The sequence below is a fragment of the Rana temporaria genome, chromosome 6 (assembly GCF_905171775.1).
Source record: "Rana temporaria chromosome 6, aRanTem1.1, whole genome shotgun sequence".
NCBI classification, from domain to species: domain Eukaryota; kingdom Metazoa; phylum Chordata; class Amphibia; order Anura; family Ranidae; genus Rana; species Rana temporaria.
In genome coordinates this window covers 28,307,063-28,329,212 of record NC_053494.1, presented here as the reverse complement: position 1 = coordinate 28,329,212, position 22,150 = coordinate 28,307,063, and the positions used below count along the sequence as shown (strand labels likewise).

General features: G+C 42.7%; 1 protein-coding gene across 4 annotated transcripts in view; it reads left to right on the top strand.

The window, feature by feature from the left end:
• Window positions 1-17,401, top strand: part of RBBP6 (RB binding protein 6, ubiquitin ligase) — a 69,692-nt gene extending 52,291 nt beyond the window's left edge. For 2 of the 4 annotated variants that reach the window (XM_040356526.1, XM_040356527.1), the window contains exons 15-17: window positions 2,387-2,488; window positions 12,541-14,337; window positions 15,678-17,401. In XM_040356526.1, coding sequence (XP_040212460.1) covers window positions 2,387-2,488; window positions 12,541-14,337; window positions 15,678-17,346 — 3,568 coding nt within the window. In that variant the 3' untranslated portion in view covers window positions 17,347-17,401. The remainder of the gene's footprint in view (window positions 1-2,386; window positions 2,489-12,540; window positions 14,338-15,677) is intronic. The other 2 variants (XM_040356529.1, XM_040356528.1) reach the window with 1 other exon arrangement.
• Window positions 17,402-22,150: the final 4,749 nt, after the last annotated feature.

The window sequence follows — 22,150 nt, the reverse complement described above, 5'->3', positions numbered from 1 at the left end:
CTCACTCTGTGAGTCCTCAGTTTTTTGCTTGTGTCTTAAGGTGATGGAACCCTTCTCCTTGTCCTCACTGATGTGTCCTCAAAATATTGCCAGTGTTAATCGCCTGAAGGCACAAGGCTATAACCCATGGTTTATGAATCAGTTGTCCATGTCCTGTCCTGAACACCAAAATATGGAAGTTACAGGCAAGTCAAAACTCTTTTTTGAGTTTGAGAAAACACATTTAAAAATAAATTTTGTTTAGCGTCACTTTAAGATTATCACTACCACAACCAGCTTGGCTTGGTCATTTTCCAGTGAGTGTTCTAGGAGGATGAACAACTTTTTTGCAGCTGTGCTGTTAGACCAACTTGATTTTTGCTAGTACCCTTTAAAAAAAAAAATTCTTTGCTCAAGACTCTTCTATACATTGCTGTTGTAGCCTTGTCAGCTGTGACTTGCTAGCCTGGTATTTGGATTATTGCATCCAGACCCCAATGAACTGGACATTTCTTGGAAAGCCTGAAAATGACCTTTGGGCACTGGGTTCCATATAGGGCACTTTACAGACTCCATTCTGGTACAAGTTAGCTGTGGAGCAGTTTGCAAGTCCAGGGCCTTTCACATTGCCTCAGTCTCTTTGAGTAAGCCAGTCAGGCCAAGCACCAGGGTCCACTTCAAACGCTTGAGTCCTTTTTATACTCCATTCTTGCTGGTTTTATCATGCGGGATTGATCGCGGATGTAATTTGTTGTGTGAAGTATTGCCCATTCAAACACTGCACTATTTCCAGCTACACAGTGTTGAAGGATTTCCTATCTTTTGCTTTTCCTTGCAAAGAGACATCAGTTTCTGCTGTCGGCCTACAGTGAATTTGGTCATATGCAGCCATCTGACCTTCACCTGCTACCAATTGTCCTTGTTGCATGAGTACCTGAGGCCTTGCCTTTTACCCTGAGCCTATGTTGCTTTATCGACATGCAGTCAAAACATCTGATTCTACATGTGAGATGAGGAAATGACCGTCCTGCTGTGAGTCTCATGCTGCATCTCAAAACTGTGAATGTCTTCATTGAAGTTTAAAAATTGCGCATTGAACCTACCAAATTTGTCATCGCCTGCTTTCACCAGTGAGACTTCCTGCATGTCCCTATCCTTCCAGTGCAACAACGATTTCTTCACTTAGCTGTGGGGCCTCTGCACTACCATATCGTGGACCTGTCCTTCAGCCTGGAGACCATTGACTTCCATATTTCAGGACCTATGTACTGGGGCATCTCCCATGTCATGTCTCCTTATCTGTTTCATGTGGGAGCTTTTTTCTGCGCCTTGGAAATCGACATTTGAACCCGCTATAAAACGTTCCCCTTTTTACTCTCACCCACAAGATTGTGTTTCTTGTAACCATCACCTCTGCAAGGCAAGTGTCGAAATTGGCAACATTTTCCTGCAAGGAACCCTTTCTGGTTTTGAATAAGGGACAAGATGGTGTCGAGGGCCAGGATGTCCCTTTTCGCATAAGGTAGTTTTTGCCTTTCACCTCAACCAGTATATTGTTGTCTTGATCCAGTTTACCAAAAGGAAATTGCCCTCCATGGGCTCTGGCTGTGAGTGTCTATCTCTCAGCCATTTCTTCTCAGGAAGGCTGAATCGTTTTCTTGTCACCCTGGATGGACCCTGTAAGAGTGCACTGGCTTCTCGTCCCACCATTTTGCAGTGGCTCAGACAGACCATCATTCATGTTTATGGGCTCAAGAAATGGGTTCTAAACTTTCCTGTCAAATGTGTGCACTACTAGATCTGTGATTTGCTTTTTGGCATCAAGCAGTGGTTTTCCAGACTTTTAAGGCTGCCACCATGTCTTCTGTTCACAAGTTCAAGCAGGTAAGACGTTTCTGCTATATGCAAGCTTCGGTTGCAAAGTCCTTCGAGCTGCAGGTAGTTTCTAGTTCAGTTTTTTTTTCTTGGGCCCGTTCGTTTGTTTGTTGTGGTGGTGTTCACCGCTTAGTTGGACTGCTTCTGAATGTCTTGAAGGTTAAAGACTTTTGTGTCCTTCAATGGATGAAAAAGAAAATATATTTGTACCCACCGTAAAAGCCTTTTTTTAGTCTGAGGGACACATCTGCGTTTATGATCATGCTCTTGGTACTGCTTTGCTACAAAACTGAGGCATACTGGAGGCAGCAGTATAATTCAAAGGTTAAAGACGACTTTGTCCTTCAAGAAAAGGTTTTTATGGTGAGTACAAAATCCTATTTTATTAGCTTATGTGAATGCAAGTAATCACCTTTTTCTGTACTTATGAGACATGCAGACTTTAACAGACCTAATGTTGAAATCTGTATCATCCAGATCTGCTTACATTGTTTTTTGTTGTTTTTTTGTTTTGTTTTTTTATTTATCCCAGAGAGAAGAACAAAATAAAATTTGAAGAGTTTACAAATGATTTTGCTAAGGAACTTTTGGAATACAAGAAAATCCAAAAAGAGCGGAAACGTTCATATTCAAGGTGTGATTTTTTAGAGATCTCTGCTACCCGGTTATGGTTGTGGATGGAGCTCACTGTGTAGATAATGGGCCCTTAAAATATTACAAGCACTAACCTCCTCTAAATGCACCCAGTGTTGGCAATGTCTCATAATGGTTTGCTTGAGAAACCTCAGGTCAACATGTGGGGAAGGAGATGGATTAGACTTGTCTGCTGCTTTCTTTTTTTTTTTTTATGAATTTTTCTTTACAATCTGTTCAGTAAACAAATCGGGAGGGAGATCATTTCTCCAAGGTTAGGGAAATCCTTTTTGCTTTTTTTTTATGGTACATCACTGGACACAGGGAGCCTTATATTTATTATGGGATAATGCTTATATTCATAATAGGGTTATCCTGCCACCTATAGGTGATTTGGACACCAAAAAAAAATTATGAAATCTTTTTTCCCAGATTTAACAATTTGAGAAGGCCTTAGTCTTTTTGCTAGTGTCTGAAGGTGATGATCACAGTTGTGCATGAAATTAGCCGACTTCTTAATGGTTCCACCCAGGGCATGAGAATGGCTTTATTAGGATCCATGCGTACGGCTATTCATCGTTCAGGGGAATTTTTCCCCGACCCCACGCGGAATGATGTGGGAACGGCCTGTAATGTTGCCGGTTGGTATTGGACCTTGCGCAATGATTTGTTGCCCGGTGAACTGGTAGTGTGATATACAGGTCCACAGCAGTGGCTCCCAGCTAGGTAATCAAGTCTCTTTTTTGCAAAGGTTGAACTCACTAGAAGGTCCTGCGGCTGGACTAGTAAGTGCCCCGTAGCAGTCCTGCTGGTGACACCCTATCTGCCACTAATGACCCCTCCTTCCCCAGTAAGAAAAGAGGGCCCCTTTCTTTTTTAGGTCAGGGGATCATTTACAGCTCTTTATTTATATTTTCTTGATTTACATTGGATTTTATAAGCTTCTCTGGTCGCCCCAATTACATAGCAGAGTGTTGCCCTGGGAGCCTTGGGGTGCTAAAATGCAGGAGGCGGAGATAGTTCTCAGCCGCTAGCAATTCACTCTGATGGTTGAGCCGTGTGCGTGTGTGCAGTGCAGCCTGTGATATAATGAATGGGGCAGAGCGCCCTAGCAGTGGCCATCTTGGATCCCCTGTGACAGCAGCAGAGTGTGAGCTCTGAGAATCATGGTTGTAGCTACACAGGTGCTGCAGTGCGGTGGGACTCTGGCAGCAGGCAAAAACAGCTTCCATCCAGCTGTTGCTGGCAGAAGAGGTTAATGACAGGATCGAATGTCTGGACATCGACAGATCATGGCAGAAAGGGCCCTTGTGTGGCAGCCTTGTTGGTGGACTACAGGTCAGTGGAGATTCCTTGTGGGACTTCAGGTCACAGCAGTGAATCAGATATTTAAGGAAGCCTTGGACAAAGGTCTAGAGCCTTTATTTTAGGCCTCAGTTATGCTGGTTGATACAGCTTTACATCTGACTGTGGCAGCTGTTTGTGTGTGCCAAAGCATTAAGGTCTGGACTCGTCACATGAGGAAAGGATGGATTTTACCAATGGAAATATTGAATCGTGCAGAAACCTGGAAGATCTTCCACTTGCCCTTGTATTCAGGGGATACCATAAAGTGGTTATAAACCTCAGACATGAAATTTGAACACATCGTACCCCTTTATAGTGTGGACCTGTCTCAAATAAGAGCACTAAGTGTCATTTCTGTCTGCTGCTTCATTCTTACATCAGCAAGATTCACGTCTGACAGTTTCTCCTAACACCAAGAGAGAAAAGGTGACGAGAGAGAGCTCCAGCGGATTGACAGCCTCAGCTCTGTTCCTGTGTGCTTTGTGAAGGGGGTGAGTCTCTTCCCTCCGATCAGCTCTCAGAGCTCTCCTTTCTGAGCTTTGCAGTGTGTAACTTCAGCTCTTCGACACCTTTTTTTCGTATCTCTGACAAGCGTTATTATTCAGCACTTTAAACAGATGTAGAGAAGACTGCAGATAGGTACAACTGATGTAAGAGGATTTGCTTCATCCCTGTATCACCTGATGATGGTCACGTCACTGGTATATGTGACGGTTTACAACCACTTTAAAGCATGTCTCTGTACGCTTATGCAGGTATTCATGGTTGAAGTAGTGTTGGCAAAATTCCCTGCTAAATACATGTGGTACATTTACCTTTTTAGAAGGGATGCTTTGTTTTGTGCTTACATCCAGCAGGGGATTGTCAGTAAAGTATTTTATTACCCGTAGCTTAGCAGACTACGTTTATGGTTTAAAAATCTGCTGCCCCTTATAATTCAGAAAAGCATTCTTTCTGCCATCTCAGGCCTTGGACCTTTAGAGCTTGAGAAATTAGGGACTCCTCTGCTTGCTACACCAGGGAACAAGCACTCCTCTTTCCCTCCGGTGGGGGATGTCTGCAGGTCTTCACAGAGGCCACAGAAAAATTACTCTTCTGCAAGCTTTTGTTCCAGTCCCAGAGGACAAATGTTTTCACAGTTTTTACTCTTTTACAGGTTCTGAAATTAAATGGCAGAACATCAAAGACACACTTACCTGCACATTCCGATCCTGCTACCTCTTAAAAGGTTCTGCATTTTGCGGTGGGGGACTGTCAATTAAAATTGTAGCCCTGCCATTTGGCATAGCCATAACTCCCATAGTGCTCTTCACGGTTCGGACTCTGATTGTGGGGCTTCTGTGTACCAGGGTATCTGTCTTGGACATCTAGACAACTTCTGAGGGAGCAATCCGCTTCTCTGCTGGAGACTAGTGTGTCGCACAGTGCACACTCTAGTGAGGTTCAGATGGGCAGTGAATTTACAGTTGGCCCCAACCCAGAGATTAGAATATTTAGCAATGTTTTGAAATATTTAGGCCTGACTTTGGATATCATCAAATTATCATCATAATACTCCTGGACTTTTGTCATGCTCTATAACTAATCCCTTCACTTCTGCGTAAAGTTTCTTTAAAAGATGGTAGCCTCCCTCAAGGCAGTACCTTTGCCCAGCTTTCTTCCAGGTGCCTCAACATAATGTCTTAAGGGCATGTAACAGGAGGATGCAGTCGTTGGATTCCCCAGTGTTGTTAAATACAAACACAAGACTAACCCTTGACTGGTGGATCTCTTCATGGATCCTGAAGATGGGAAAATTGTTCCCCCTTGTAACCTGGAGGGTCTTGATGATGAATGCTAGCCTCCCTCAAGGCAGTACCTTTGCCCAGCTTGGGTGGGGTTCTGGACAATTTCTTAATCCAGGGAACTTGGTCACAGCAGGAGATGTAATTCACCATCAACATCCTGGGTCTGGGGGCCATTGGCCTTGCCCTACTGCATTGATCCATGCAACTGATGGGCCTTCTTGTAAGGGTTCTATTTGGACTTCCTAATTTATGCCTTTCTTTCATTCTTCTACCTCATTTACATTTGGCGTTTCTGACCTCAGCCTTGGCCCAGAAGAACTAGGTACTTCAACATGTGACCGTGACGGGAGACAATCCTTGGATCTTCTAGATCGTCCCAACCTTCTGTCCCAAGATCCAATCTCGTGTCTTTTCTTTTTCCTTTTTTTTTTCCATGTTATTGACTGTGACATGGCTGGTGGAGCCAGGGTCTTTTGAGATTGGGAGTTGCTTTTTGGTTATTCCTACCATATTGAAGGCTTCGAAGGTGACTCTTTAAGGAAGGTTCAGCACATATTTAGAAAATATTGCTTTGTTTGGTGTGATCCTAAAGGTTTTTTCCTTACAAGCTTATTGTGGGGTCACATCCTGCCTTTTCCCCATTCTGGTGTTTATCCTGGACTAACCTTGAGTTTAAGGCCTTGGTGGTCCCCTTTTCTGAGACTGATTTCTTCACGTTCCTGGGTGTGTCTTTTTGCCAGACATCACGTTTTGTGCCATTGGTTAGGTTTCTGTGTGTTTTGTTTTTTTTTAACTCCACTTTTTCTATATTGCAGATTTCTGTTTGAAACCATCCAGGAAATTCTTTTAGTACTTCCTTCCGTCTTGGAAGGTTGTTGCCGGTTGCTTATACTTCCGTTCACACAGTTCTAAATTTGGCTACTTTTTCCTGTACTGAACTATTCTTTGTGCTCCACAGTAACAAGATAGTTCTGCGGCCTCGACTTTAATTTTTCACTAAGGCGGTTTCTATGTTCCGTCTCAATCATGACATTGCATTGAGGTCTTCTGTCCTAAGTTGCAGTCATCAGGGGGTCAAGGCTTTTTACACCGTGGATGTGGTTCATGCTATCCATTGTTACCTGAAGTCTGCTGATGTATTTAGTTTGATTCATTCTCGTTGAACCCGTCAGCCTTTTCCTCAGGCTTCCATCTAGACCAGTGCTCTCCATACTTCGGCCGGGGGACCAGATGTGGCCCTTTATCCGGCCCTTGGGGCATAACTTACCAAAGATGCAGCACAATTCCTCCCAGTAACACCAACGATGGGGCACGACTCCTACCACTGATACCAATGATAAGGCACAATTCCTCACAATGGCAACAATTGGGACCAATGATAATGCACAATTCCTCCCACTTACATCGATAGGGCACAATTTCTCCTGCTGACCTTTTCTACTCCCAATGTCAACAGTCTGGCCCCCTTAAAGTCTGAAGGACAGTAAACTGGCCCCCTCGTTGGAAAGTTTGAAGACCCCTGCACTAGAGGGCAAGTTCCACTGTTTTCAGCTATGGCTCTTTTTTACTAGGACTGTAGGTGCTTCTTGAGCTGTTTGGCCTCCGGCTTTGGTAGCTCTAAATTGTAAAACTGCTACCTAGTTTTCGGTTCAAATGTTTTCCAAGTGGATGTTAGAGTCGCAGAGGAAGCTACCTTTGGTAGACATGTTTTGCAGGCTGCTGTCTGTGTTTCTAACCCGTTTTTGGTTATTTGGTTGGGGCCTGTTGCAATGTTCTCCCCTCATATTCAATGCTTTGAGACATGCCTATTCAGAATAGATATAAGATGCTCTGTGTCCCATGATGTACAGTAAAGAATGTGGGATTTTTTTGTTTCCTGTAAAAAAAAAAATTCAAGTACATCACATAACACAGGCATCCCACCCCTTTTTTTCTTTGTGGTTCATGGCCTGCTACAAAAACCGAATCCTTGCCCAACAGGGAGGGGTTATTCTTGGAAGGGGACTTCCTGTATTTTTTTATTATTTTTAATACTGTCCAGTCACTTGCAAGTGGCAGCCTAACCCTATTCCTAATTAAAGCGGAGGTTCACCCATGGAGAACACATTTTCCCCATAGCTGGATGCTCGTTTTGTCTAGGGGAATCGGCTATTTGTTTTAAAATATGATCCGTACTTACCCGTTTACGAGATGCATCCTCTCCGTCGCTTCCGGGTATGGGCTGCGGGACTGGGCGTTCCTTCTTGATTGACAGTCTTCCGAGAGGCTTCCGACGGTCGCATCCATCGCGTCACGATTTTCCGAAAGAAGCCGAACGTCGGTGCGCAGGCGCAGTATAGAGTGACGCGATGGATGTGACCGTCGGAAGCCTCTCGGAAGACTGCCAATCAAGAAGGAACGCCCGCTCCCGAAGACCCATACCCGGAATCGACGGAGAAGATGCATCTCGAAAACGGGTAAGTACGGATCATATTTTAAAACAAATAGCCGATTCCCCTAGACAAAACGAGCATCCAGCTATGGGGAAAAGAGAAAAAAAAACGCAAATGGGTGAACTCCCGCTTTAATGAAACACACTGGGGTTGGCTTACCAACACTGACAAGTGCAAAATCTGGTGCAGCTCTGCATGTTGGCCAATCAGCTTCTTCAATTTAGTTTGGACAAAAACCTGGAAGCTGTTTAGTTTTCTATGCACAGCTGTGCCAGATTTTGCATGTATCCAGTTTTAGTAAATCAACCCCTCTATGTGATGTACTCCAAGAAACTTATATTACAGGTAAACCTAAAATCCCATCCCATTTTACCTTGGTCTCCAATGGAAGATTTACCCTCCTGTTTCTGTGAAATATCTATTTTGGATTTTCCCTAACTTTCAGTTCTTGTGACAATGGGTCATAAAGACTTAAAGGTCAAGAGACTCGGACAGCAGGAAAAACCTAATGGATTTCTATTTTATATGACTATAGTTGGAAAGGTTTGCAAAAATAGGGTTGTGCTTCTTGCAAGATATTTTGTTATACAGTCTCATTTTCTGTTGGTGATTCCCTTGGGAGGGGCTCGGGATGTTTAGACCCCATTTGTGTATAACTCGCACCCTCCTTTTTAGTTAAAATTGGGTAAAAAGTTGCAAAGTCATAAAGAGGCGCAGCAATATTTATCTGCATTGTTAAGATTAACTGAGATTGTGTCATACCAAAAGCTAAATAGTCTACCTACAAATTCCCAGATACACTTGTGCAACTTTTCCTGCAACTTTGGACATCAGACGCAAGACAAGTCCTACCCAATGATTCCCATTCATATCTGTGTGACTTCAAGTCGTACCGACTTCAAAGTATGCCCTGTACTACTTTGGTTTGACTTTCATGCGAGTTGAGGTCCATAGACCATGTTTACACAGGCATTCCCTGAAATTGCGGCAAAGTCGCGGCTGCAAAATCTTCCGACTTTCAAGTCACGCAGTGTGAAAGGGGCATTGGGCTTCTTAAACCAGCTGCCTGCCGACTCATGTACGCTTTTTATGAATAATCATATGGTAAGTGATGTGGCTTGAAAATAAACATGCAGTGAATAAAATGAGCGAAATATAACATAAAAAATCAATCCTATGAACATGATATAATGAAATGGGTGCAAAATTCAGTGTTAGGTGAACATCTAAAAAAGTCCTTTCAATGAAAAACGTATTTTCAATAATTAACACGAGTGTAAATAAAGTGCAGAAAGGTATATACCGTATTTATCGCGGTATAACGCGCTCCCGCGTATACCGCGCACCCCTAAAGTTGCCCCCGAAATTCCTGTAAAAAAAATGTTATGATTTTATTACTTACAGTTTTGGTGTCTTCCCAGCGTCCATCGTCCGGTCCGGCGTCCGTCTGCGGCCTCGATGGTGTCCTCCCGGCTTCTCCAGCGCGCCGGCTTCTCCTGCGCTCAGTTCGAACGCCTCCGCCGACATATACCGAGTGCAGTACATTCGGCTCGGCGTCGCTTGCGCTCATGCTCTGTGACATTTGTGCGTGAGCACGAGCGAAGCCGAGCCTAGCCGAATGTACCCGAGTGTACTGCACTCGGTATATGTCGGCGCAGGATTTCAAACTGAGCGCGGGAAGTGGCTATCGGCGTATATAGCGCACCCACGATTTCCCCCTTATTTTAAGGGGAAAATAGTGCGCGATATACGCCGATAAATACGGTAAGTAGCGATTGATTGAAATCAACCACCAACAATTGGCATACGCTTCTTACCAGATAGCGTGGACCATAAATTATTAAGGTCGTAAAAGCACATTATAATCTGGCACCTGAGATAGACGGTGGCTGCTCAGCAGCCACTCCAAATGGATCGGGAATAATTGTTGGTGCTTGGTGGTGGATTTCATTGATCAATGTTACTTGTACACTTTTTTGCACTTTATGGACTCCTTTGTTATTGAAAAGGACTTTTCCATTGTGAAAGGACTTTTTTTATGTTCACCCAACACTGGATTTTGCACCCATTTTGTTATATCACGTTCATATGATTGATTTTTTTTTTAAAATGTTTTATTTTTCACTGCATGTTTGTTTTCATGCCACATCATATACCATATGGTTATTCATAATTGCATTATTTAAGATTTAGCGCTGCATCTTATTTATATTGATCATTTACAACTGTATCATAGTTGCTTAAGTGGCTGCTCACTTTTTTACTTGACCCAGCGCAAATTTTATTATTTTTTAAAAATGTACACTTTGTATTCATTTTTGCATCTAGTCCAGCAGTTACTACCTCCTTTTAAGCCCTAATAAAGGGGTGCGCCTGAAGCAGTGAAATGCGTCGCCTTTTGTGATGCCTTTTTTTGTTGTATCTGAGAGTAAATTTAGTATCCGAATAACTAATTTTCAGCATAGGCTTTAATCTGTTTATTTCAGTACAACTAAGGAGACTCTGGAATTCCTTTGATGTGGAGCAGCTGGGAATCCTATGTATCCTGGTCAATATCTTCCATATGCCCTGTAACATTATGATAATCGTAAGGCCACTTTCACACTGAGGCGCTATACAGGAGTTATAGCGCTAAAAATAGAGCCTGTAAAGTGCCTCTCCTATCACGTCAGTGTGAAAGCCTGAGTGCTTTCACATTGAGACAGTGTGCTCACGGGTCATTAAAAAAAGTCCCAAGCAGCATCTTTGAGGCGGTGGAGGAGCGGTGTATACAGGGCGCCGGCAGTAAAGTAGCCTAAGGTCCCAGTTCTACCCCCAAATTTTTCTTCCATGATAAATTTGCAAACTGAAAGCTTTAAAGCGGTGGTTCACCCTGCTGAACAACATTTCAGCATAAAATTCGGCATCGTAGCGCGAGCTACAGTATGCCGGTCTTACATTTTTTAACCCCGTACTCACTGTTTAATCGTACATAGACGATTCCGTCTGCCGCGGGGAATGGGCGTTCCTAGCAAGAGGGAGGGTGATTGACGGCCGACTCTGGCACGTCACGCTCCCCGAAGACAGCCGGAGTAGGTCTCGGCTCTTCACGGCGCCTGCGCACAGGCGCCGTGAAGAGCCAAGCCTATTTCGGCTATTTCCGGAGAAGCGTGACGCGCCAGAGCCGGCCGTCAATCACTTTCCGTCTGGATTGGAACGCCCATTCCCCGTGGGCAGACGGAATCGTCTAGGTCGGATTAAACAGTGAGTACGGGGATAAAAAATGTAAGACCGGCATACTGTAGCTCGCGCTACGATGCCGAATTTTATGATAGAATAAAAAAAAAAAAAAAAAAATTTTATTCTAGGGTGAACCCCCGCTTTAAGTGAAAATGTAAAAAATCTGGCTACCTGAGATTAAAAAAGAAGAGCAGGACTTGGCAGCAAAATGATTAAGGCCTTGTTTACACGAGCAGCGCTTAAGCGTGAATGGCCTGTGCTTTCAGTGTGAAAGCACTCTTAAAGCGGGGGTTCACCCTATAAACAAAAAAAATAAAACATTTTTTTCTTCTAGCATAAAATTAGGCATAGTAGCGTGAGCTACAGTATGCCTGTCTTGATTTTTTTCACAGTGCAATCCTCTATAGAAGATACCAACTCCCCGCGAGGAATGGGCGTTCCTATCCAGACGGAGGATGATTGACGGCCGGCTCTGGCACGTCACGCTTCTCCGGAAATAGCCGAAATAGGCTTGGCTCTTCACGGCGCCTGCGCATAGTCTGTGCGCAGGCGCCGTATAGCGCCGTGAAGAGCCGAGACCTACTCCGGCTGTCTTCGGGGAGCGTGACGTGCCAGAGCCGGCCGTCAATCATCCTCCGTCTGGATAGGAACGCCCATTCCCCACGGGGAGTCGGAATCTTCTATAGAGGGATTGCACTGTGAGTACCGGGCGAAAAAAATCAAGACAGGCATATACTGTAGCTCGCGCTACTATGCCTTAATTTATGCTAAAATGTTGCTATGGAGGGTGAACCACCGCTTTAAAGTAGGACTGCAGGCAAAACTTTGTTTCATTTTGGATAGAGTAAGAGGTATTCTAACCCCTGCCAGGTTTCTTTTGACATCTGTGTCCCATTGGGGAGATTTCTTTTCACTTCCTGTTTCATAGCCAAAACAAAGTGAGGGAAACTAGTGTCCTTATTGGAAGATTTCCCCTCTATTATTCTCGGGTCAACCCGAAATTTGGGATTTTCTTATACTTTCATTTTTGAGAACTCTGAACAGAACAAATAAGTAGGGTGAATCTCCCTAACAGAGGCACAGACAGCAGTAAAAAGCTGCCAGGTGTTATAATCCCTCTCCACTCTAAAAGCAAAACTATTTATTTCTAGTTTTGGATAGTTATACTTTAACCAGGAGTCAAGGATGCACATAATTTTTTTATAAAAGGTGAATAAATGTTAAACTCACTGTTACTTATGTTTTTAATTTTGATGTTTTCTTCCAAGATCTAGATCTCCATACTCTGAATCATCCTACAGTAAAAGTTCCTACACATACTCCAAATCAAGATCTTCGTCAAGGTCACGCTCCTATTCTCGCTCTTTCAGTCGATCACGCTCTCGGTCTCCCTCACGATCCCCTCCCTCACGATCCCCTCCTTACCAGAGGAAGACTCAGGGAAAGGGCCGTGCTTACCGCTCCAGATCACGTTCTCATGGCTACCCCCGCTCCAGATCCAGATCTCCATACAGAAGATACCACTCTCGATCTAAATCTCCTGCATATAGACCTCCATCTCCCAACAATAAGAGACTGCTCCCGCAAATTGAAGGAGAGCGGGATTATGTCAACCGTTTCCGTGAAATTCCACCATATGATGTCAAGGCAATGTACGGCCGGCAGCCTGATCTGAGGGATCCTTTTGAAAAGGAAGCTTTTAGAGAATGGGAACGAAAGTACAGAGACTGGTATGAAAAGTATTATAAAGGGTTGTCAGGGAATCCTATGCCAAGACCAAGGTCCCCTCTTGGTAGGGAAAACTTTCAAGACAACAGATATCTCCTTCCCCATCCCCATCAGGCCCGGAGGGAACACTCTCCATTTAATCGCAGCCACAGAGACAATTATCCTCCACCTCTTGTTCCCCGACTTCGCCCTGGAGCTAACAATTACCCTGAAAAGCTATTGCCCCGTGAGGCCCACGTGGTGAAAGAAACTAGACGATCTAAGGAGAGGGAAGCTTTTGTCCCAGCTGGAGATTCCAGAGGAAGCAAACACAGGAAACATCGCAAAAAAAGGAAGGATGAGGGCGAAGGTCCTTCTAAACCTGTTGTTGAACCTTCTAGAAAGCATAGAGACTCTCATGGGGAAGATGTCAAAAGAGGTGAACCTCTCTTTGTTCCCACAAGCAAAGATGATGCTACTCCAGTTAGGGATGAACCTATGGATGCAGAGTCTGTTGCTCCAAAATCTCTTTCTGACAAAGACCGACGAGACAAACCCAGAGGGAAACCTGAAAAGACAAAGCGCAGAACAGAAGGTGTCCAGCCCAAAAAGGATAATTCTTCCAAGGTCGTCAAGAATGAGAAAGCAAGCACTGATGGAGATAAAGCAAAACCTCCTTCTCTTGAACCCCCAACAAAGAAAGTCAAAGATGAGACCCAAAAAACAGAAAACTCCAAGCATACTACCTTACCGAAGGATGAGAAATCCAGCATGCTGCCCCGCAAAGTCCATCTTAAAGCTGTAAAAGAGAATCCAGATGGCAAACAATCTAAGGATGACAAAAACAAAAAAGAACATTCCAAAGATTTGAAACAGGACATCCCAGCAGCTAAAGAAGAAAAGGTTAAAAAAGCTGCAGAAAAAACTAAAACTGTGGACTCCAAGCCTGAGAAACGCAAACGAAAAGCCGATGAGAAATCCAGTGAGAAGGCATTAGAGAAACCACCAGTTAAGACTGCCAAAACCGAGACTGCTGAGGCTTCAAAACAACCTGTTGCCAAAGTGAAGACCGAGTCAGAAGTGACAAAGTCTGAGAAAGTCTCAGAGAAAGAGAAAGCTGCTGCTGCCACCACCACCGCCTCCTCTGCCGCCACCACCACAACTACTGTGAAAAAGATAAAGCTGAATCGTGAAACTGGCAAGAAGATTGCTAACTCCGATGCTGCTGGTGTGCCAGAGGAGACCCAAGAGAAGACGGAGTCTGCTGCTGTTGCCAAAGCTAAATCAGAACGTGCTAAGGGAAAAGTGAAGAAGAAAATCACTGCTGCTGATGGCTCTACACTCGTAGACTATACTAGGTAAATTAGGCTTTGTGCTTGAATGAGATTTAATTAGCTGTTTTCTAATTAGAAAAGTAATTGTTTTTTTGAACAATCAGTAGGGAATGCAAAAAAACGGCTTAAAGTGAATGTCCAGCAATAGCTTTAGTTCTTTTTGGATAGAGTAGAAATTGATTAGATCTGTTGGGTATTTACTGCTATATGGGGTTTCCAATGGCATTAACTGTCTTGGTGATGACCGTTTCACCAGACTGGAAATGAGGGTAATTCTCCTACACAGAAACTGCAATAAAAGGTCCTAGACTCCCTTACTCTACTTAAAAAAAAGTTAAGATACATTTTATTTCTGCCATGCAGGTGAAACAACAAAAAAAAAACATTTCTAACTAAACCCAAGAATGAAAATGTCCTATACTCAAGCTTTGCTAGTCCTTAAATTTTTATTTTTTTCGTGGGATTGTATTCATGGGCTGCTTTTTCCCCTGTCCTAGGTTAACATCGCTCACTCAATGTACTGTATCTGGGTAAGAGCAGCATTGTCGCACTAGGAGGCTTACTCTGACTTGGACTACAAAACGCTTCCCTCTTTTATCTCCGTAATATGGGAGGGTGGGGGTGTTCTGTAGATCACTGTTGAACTGGGCAGAGCTGAAAACACTGCTTGGAGTTTCATTCCAAAGAGAATTTAACAGTTAAGTTCATCTTGTTTTTTTTTTGTTTTTTTAAGAAGCCTGTAAAGCACTGCAATCGCGATCAGCAGTTCATGGGTGCAATCTCAGGCTCCTGCAGACTGACTGTAAAGTTGTCTTGCCCATACCTCGTACAGGCCAGCAGCTATTGAATAACAGGAAGAATCTAACTACTAGAGTGCTCACCAGCACCCTGTTAGTTCATTAAGCATTACAAGACATCCGCTGCAAAGGCTGTCGGTACTTGTTTATTCATTCTGAGAACTAATTTTTTTTCAAATTATGACAGTTGGTGTGGGGAGAAGTTTCCTGGTCCATTGTCAAAAGAAGGGGGATCAGGGAAAGGTTGCACCCTAAAAACAGGTGAAACATGTAAAATTTTTCCTAAGGTGAAGTTATCCTTTAACGCTCTCTGGATTTCTGGCAGGATAACCAGCAGGTATTTTTTTGTACTTGCGTTATATTGATAAAGATAAAACAAGGGTAAATGGAAGGATCTATAGTATTTATTTTATTTTGCCCAGACAGACATGTTTTATATAACAATATGGAACTATTTTCAAGTTTTCTTTTAGTTGCACAATCTAGAATAATTTGTGTATTTAAAGCACCTGCTTTATTAAGTTTTTTTGTATTTTAATCTTGTCCGTTTTGTTCATTATCACGCAGCACTAGTTCCGCTGGTGGAAGCCCTGTTCGAAAAGCAGAAGAGAGGCAAGATATCAAGAGAACGGTTATCAAGACCATGGAAGAGTACAACAATGACAGCACAGCACCTCCAGAGGATGTTATTATACTGGTTCAGGTCCCTCAGTCAAAGTGGGACAAGGATGACCTTGAGTCTGATGAGGATGATACAAAAGGTTCACAGGGAGTTTCCAATGTCGGAAAACCAGTGAGTGTCGTGACCAAACCAACGTCCACTGTAATTTTGCCTGAAAGAGAGGTTGAAAAACTAAAAACAACTAAAGAACAGGGAAAAGACGTTGCGTCACAAGATGGAAAACCTTCCAAAGATAGCTTAGTATCTCTAACCAAGATCAGAGCAAAAGACAAAGGCAGTCCAGTTGATGACAGAAAAAGCAATTCTGATCGCAGCCAGCATTCTTCTAGGGAGAGGGCATCTGAGAAACCAGATTCTAGTCGTGGAGGCTCCAGTAAAGACTTCACCCCCAATCGGGAGAAAAAAAACGATACGGACAGCAAGGATAAAAAAGTTGAAACTGAAAGGGAAAAAAGGGGTGATCATGACAGCAGAGAAAGGGACAAGAAACCTGATCAGGACAAGAAGCAAGACTCTGATAGCCGGGACAAAAAAACCGAGCATGACAGCAGAGACCGAGAAAGAAGGCAAGAGCACGATGGAAAAGATCGGGAGAGAAAAGCGGAGCATGAGAGCAGAGACAAAAAGTCTGACCATGACAGCAAGACAAAGAAACTGGATCATGACATAAAGGATAGGAAACCTGACCATGATGTTCGGGACCATAGCAACTCCAAGAGACGGGATGAGCGGAAAAAAGACTCTCCAAACAGAACAAAAACATCCTCTACTTCACAAAAACAAAGACCAAGGGACACATCCAGTGACTCTTCTAAAAAGACATCAAAAGAGTCTAAAGGTAGTCCAAGACAAGAGCACACATCGAAGACTGAGCAGAAATCAGACCTTAAACGTCCAAACAATGACCAGCCATCATCTGAAAAAAATAGTGATAAGGTAAAGGAGAAAGTCCCCAAGTCGAAAACAACAGATGACATTGACAAAAAATCCTCTAAACGCTCTTCCCCTGAAACAAAAACTGAAAAGGAAGTCGGTGAAAAAGACTCTTCAAAGGCCAAGGTCTCCCAAAGCCGATCCACGCGGCTCTCAACGGACCTGACTAGAGAGACAGACGAAGCTTCCTTTGTGCCTGACTACAATGAAAGTGACAGCGAGGCCTCTGTCAAACAGGAAGACATTGCCCATGACCCTCAGGAGACCAAAAACAAGGATGAGGAATCTGTGGATAACGCAGAGCCAGGCAGCCAACCTGCCACTGCTCCAAGCAGCCGAACAGCAAGTCGCAGCCGTAGCCACAGCCCTGTGGAATCTCACAGCCGCAGCAGCAGTGCCAGCTCAGCAGGCAGCCAAGACAGCAAGAAAAAGAAGAGGAAAAAGGACAAAAAGAAACACAAGAAACATAAGAAACACAAGAAGCATAAGAAGCACACTGGCAATGAGTCAGAGACTGAAAAGAGCCAAAAACACAAACACAAAAAAAAGAAATCTAAAAAGAGCAAAGACAAAGAGACTGACCGAGAAGAGGCTAAAGCCAAGCCTCCAGCACCCAACTAAGGTCTTCAAATAGGACAATATTCCACCTTGTTACCTTTCATTCTTTTTTTTTTTTCATCCATGTAATGTATAAAGTCTTGCTATGTAAATAATGGGAAATTGTGCCACAACTAATGTATTGATTTGACTTTTACATTAGAGCTTTATAAAAAAAAACGAAAAAAAAAAACAAAAAAACTTTTGTACAGAAATGCGTTTGTTGTGACCGCGCTGCAAAATGATTATTTTTTATTTATCTCTCTGCCAATTTGCTTTTTATTCAGGTGGGAATTAGTGTACTGTGAAAAAAAAAACTTTATTTTTGTTAGCCATTTTAAGTTCACACCATTTAAAAATTAGGAGAGGATAAAAAAAAGTGCCGCTTAATTTCTCAAACCCCCAGTCTCCTAATAATACTCGCCAGCGACATATGCAGGTTTATTAGGCCAAGCCGTGGGAAAAGCAACAGCAACCTTTTGCACAGTGATGTGCACACTACAGCGACCAATCCAGGCCAGATGTTCTTCAACTGTAATTGTGATCAGCACTGATGAATTCTGTGCCTTGCACATCTTTTCGATTGCTTGGCCTCATAAGTCTTTAGGTTTATCTAATATGCTAGCGTCTTTTTTTTTTGTTGCACTTTCATCAGCTTAATCTGTGAAATGCATGTAAAATATTTTTTTTTTTTTTTTTTTTAAATCTAGGTGAGATGTATATAATATCTAAGGAGTCATTGAAGTATTTCTAAACAGAGGTTTGCTGAGCCACTGGGAAGCCATTTTGTGAATTGACACCAATACATTTTGAAGAAGTGTACTCGGCACAGTGCAATTTTCTCCTCCTTTAGAGCCAGGGACAGACATATCTTTTAAACCTACCATCTGGCAGTTTTATATAAATTGCACTTTATCAGCATATGAATAATGTTGCTATTTGGTAGGAGCGGTTAGGTATATAAAGGGGTCTCTGACGCTACCACAAAGTTTTATGCTTGGTCATCATTCATCGCTCCCTACTTTTGTTTTACAGCAGCAGTATGTCTGTTTATGTTTACACTTGACACATATGGGTATTCTTTGTGAGAACATCCAAAATAACTGTCTGCCTTGCCCTATACTGGTCAGGTTCATCCCTGAATTTTGAACCTAAAAAGTTTGGAAAGTGAAAGTTTAAACCCGGTTGGTGGTTGTGGGATATTAAAGGCATTTTATCTTCCGGATGCTTTAAAGTGAAATTATGGGCAAAAGCAAAAATGACACATTATGCATGCAGTCTGTCACGAACTGTTTTTATTTTTGTTCCAAATTTCTCCTGGAACTTGTTGGTCCTGGCATTGGCTCTTTTTTCTACTTCCTATATTGTGACAACACTGCTCGTTCTACAGTGAAAACCTCAATGTTGTCACTGTGGCTAGGGTAGCCTAGATCTTTTATGGGAAAAGGTTTAAAGTGGGAGTTAAGGCCAAACCCAAGTGACTATAAACCTACCACGTTCTAAGCCTAATCTATCTAGTCCTGTAAAGAAAAAATTGCTATACTTGCCTGTTCTGCAGCTGCTCCGGTCTACAGCGGCACCCTCTGTGTGCAGGAGACAGCCAACCGCTGGGAAGTGACGTCGCACATAGTTACTGTTGGCTTCCATTGTTGGCTGCCTCTCCTACATGCTGAAGCTGCCACTGACGGCTCAGCCTGGGACTGGTCTGGAGCGGCTAAATGGGTCAAAAAAAGTTCTTTACTGGGCTGAAAAGATTAGGCTTAGAATGGCAGTAGGAGGTTTAGCATCAAGTTTTGCCTTTTTACTTCCACTTTAAACTGGTGTTAAACCAAAAAAACTAAAATGTAATATTACAGCTTACCAGTCCTTAGATGTGGTGGCTGCATTCATTTTCTTTTTTTTTTTCCACTTGGTGTCCCTGCCACTAACACACTTCCTGTCTTAGGGGGGGGGGGGGGAAGGGAAAGTAGTGTAGAGTGAGCAGTGCCATTTTTCTTTTTCTAGTCACATGATCTGCTCTATGCATAATAAAATTCCTATAGAGCCGAATGTGTCTTCATATAGGTGTGTAGTGCATCTTTGGGGCAAGCAGGAAAGAGTGGCTGTGTTCACATACACAAATGTAGCCACCCTTCTAAAACAGGAAGTCTTTTGTGTAAAGCTTGCACTAGAAAGATGCCAGATACATCCTACTTATATTTAAACATATCACATTTATTTTATAAATGTGAGTTTAGTGTCTCTTTAATGTTTGACAGGCAGACTGCATCATCTGTCACTTTTAATTTTGCCTGTGGTTCCTCTTTCAGGCCTACTGTGCTCAAATCTATTGCCCCTAGTCACGGTTGGGGGATGTCAATACTCCCGCGAGATGCCTCGGATGTAAATGACCATCCTTAGACTTTAGGAATGTGCACCCCTCTTTTCTGGGATGTAGCGAGATTCGCAGTGAATCTTTACTGTAACAGCACCAGCTTGTAGCCATTTACTCTGAAAATGGCAGCATATGCCTGAGGCACTCCTGCACTAGCAACTTGAACATATTACCCCTTTCTGAATTACACTAAGGCAGACGCCATGTGCACTTGATGTACAATATATCAGATGGTTAATAATTTGTAAAACCATGTTAATGAGACTTCTTTTCTGTAGCCCCCCCTTTTTTTAATAAATCATTTAATCAGTTGTCTTGTTCAGAGCTTTGCTGCAATTAAATCAGTGTCAGACTCCAAAAGTTTGAAAGAGCTTCTCCACACTATTTGAAAGCATTGTGTAGCAAACTGGCTTCATAAACACGACATTCTCATGCTTTTTGAATGTTGTAGTTTTGCAAAAAAAAAAAAAAAACATTAATCTGGATAATCGGATTTGTCTATTTCAGCAAATGGTTGTTCCTCTAAAAATCAAGGTATTCTACTGAAGTAGTCACCATATCACATTGTGGCATTAAGTGCTGCTTATGCTGCTCTACATGGCTTCCTGTGCACTTTTTTTTACCAGGAGACCTGTTTTTTGGGAAGATTTTTGCTTCCTGTTAATGTATCCCTGTACCAAGCTGGCACTGTGCAGAGAAAGCAAAGAACTTAATCTTCTCCTGTCTGAAATGTTTCTTATCTGTAAGCATAAGCAACCCTACCTCAAAGCGGTGTAAAGGTATTTTTTTTCTGTGAATAAATACTGAATTTAACACATTTCTTTGACTTCTGTGATTTAAAGTGATATTAAACCTTCTGTTTTTTTCCTAAACTAAAATAACAAACACGTCGTGCTTACCTGCTCCCACGATCCGCTTTTTTTTGTTTTAGGGTCCCCCACCAGAGTTCCAGACCCATACTCTTTGACGTGTGTCCCCAGGGAAAGTGGCTTTGTCATGTGTGCACGCTCCCGAGCCGCCCAGTCTGCGTCTATTGACACAGATTGGCCATCTCGGACCCACCCTGTTCCCTGTTGCAGAATTTGATTGACAGCAGTGGGAGCCAGTGTTTGCTGCTGCTATCAATGTGCCCGTTGAGGGTGACGGTGACTAAATCTGCTGCTTTTATGAATGTCACTGGATTGGGCTCAGGTAAGAGTAAGGGGGGTTGGGGGGGCTCCTGCAGCACATTTTTTTTTTTTTTTCACCTTAATGCATTTTATGCATTAAAGCAACAAAGGTCAAAGGAAGAGCTGCACTGTTGTAAGCTAAAATGTGACACTAGTGACAAAAAAGTGCTAGATAAATATCTATTAAAATTATGAAACACCGACTGAGTAAAAAAAAATTATATCTGTAAATAGGTCTGTGAGACCTCAATAAGATAAAAAGAAGGGGTTAATTCCTAAATTGGGTAGAAACCTGAAAATTATTAAGTGAATAAATAGCAGTCAGTGTGAACAAACCAAAAAAGATCCGAATACCATTAACAATGGCGTCAAAGGTAAAAAAAAAGTGAATATTTTACAAAATACTAATGCAGAGTGTCCATATAAACTTAAATATCCCCAGTGTTCAACGAATCCATTAGTCCAGGAAAAAGTGCTGACAGGATAGTGCCTCCACTAAACAATAACACTGCCGCTTACCAGATGGATGTGATCTCTAATTATAGGAGATCAATATGCACATATGGTTGATATCCCAGCCTGGGGTCTCTATTGGTAGCTTAAATCCCTTGGTGTAGTTCAATATTGCATAGAAGATGTCTCAAACAACGTAGCAATTCAGGATGCACCCCATTAAAAAAAAGGAAGGGACTGGCATAGCGTAAAACCCCTAAAAATTGTAATAAGTAACATAAAAATGCACACTTGCATCGAAGAAGTGAGAAGGCATATCAAATATAATCGAGCCGGCTCTTCGATTCAGCAGCCCGTATCTTCCGGGTCTGGCACATAATGCGGTGACGTCAGAACGTCGTTCCTCCCAACGTTTCGTCACTAGAGGGACGTGGTAATGGGATATGGGCAGCGTTCTGATTCAGGGCTTAAATACATACAAAAGGTAACACAGCCTCGCTGTGAGTGCTGAGAAGCCCCTATAACGCCATCTTAACTACTGGAAAACAAGTATTAAACCCATATAAAATTGATTGTATGGGCAAAAAATCTCAGGTAGACAGAGCATACTCCAGCCACATAGGTAGTGACAATCCCCATGCAAAACGTCATGGAAACGGAATAAAATAAAAACATATGTAAACTGCAAAAAGATCTAATATGGGTCATTCACTAGGACCCCCCACAGATCTAAAGTTCTTATTTGCATAGCACTATAACCTGCCAGTATCATATGCAAACATAAATATACGATATTTAAAGCAACAAACCTTGAGGCTTTTAAGGTGGAGTG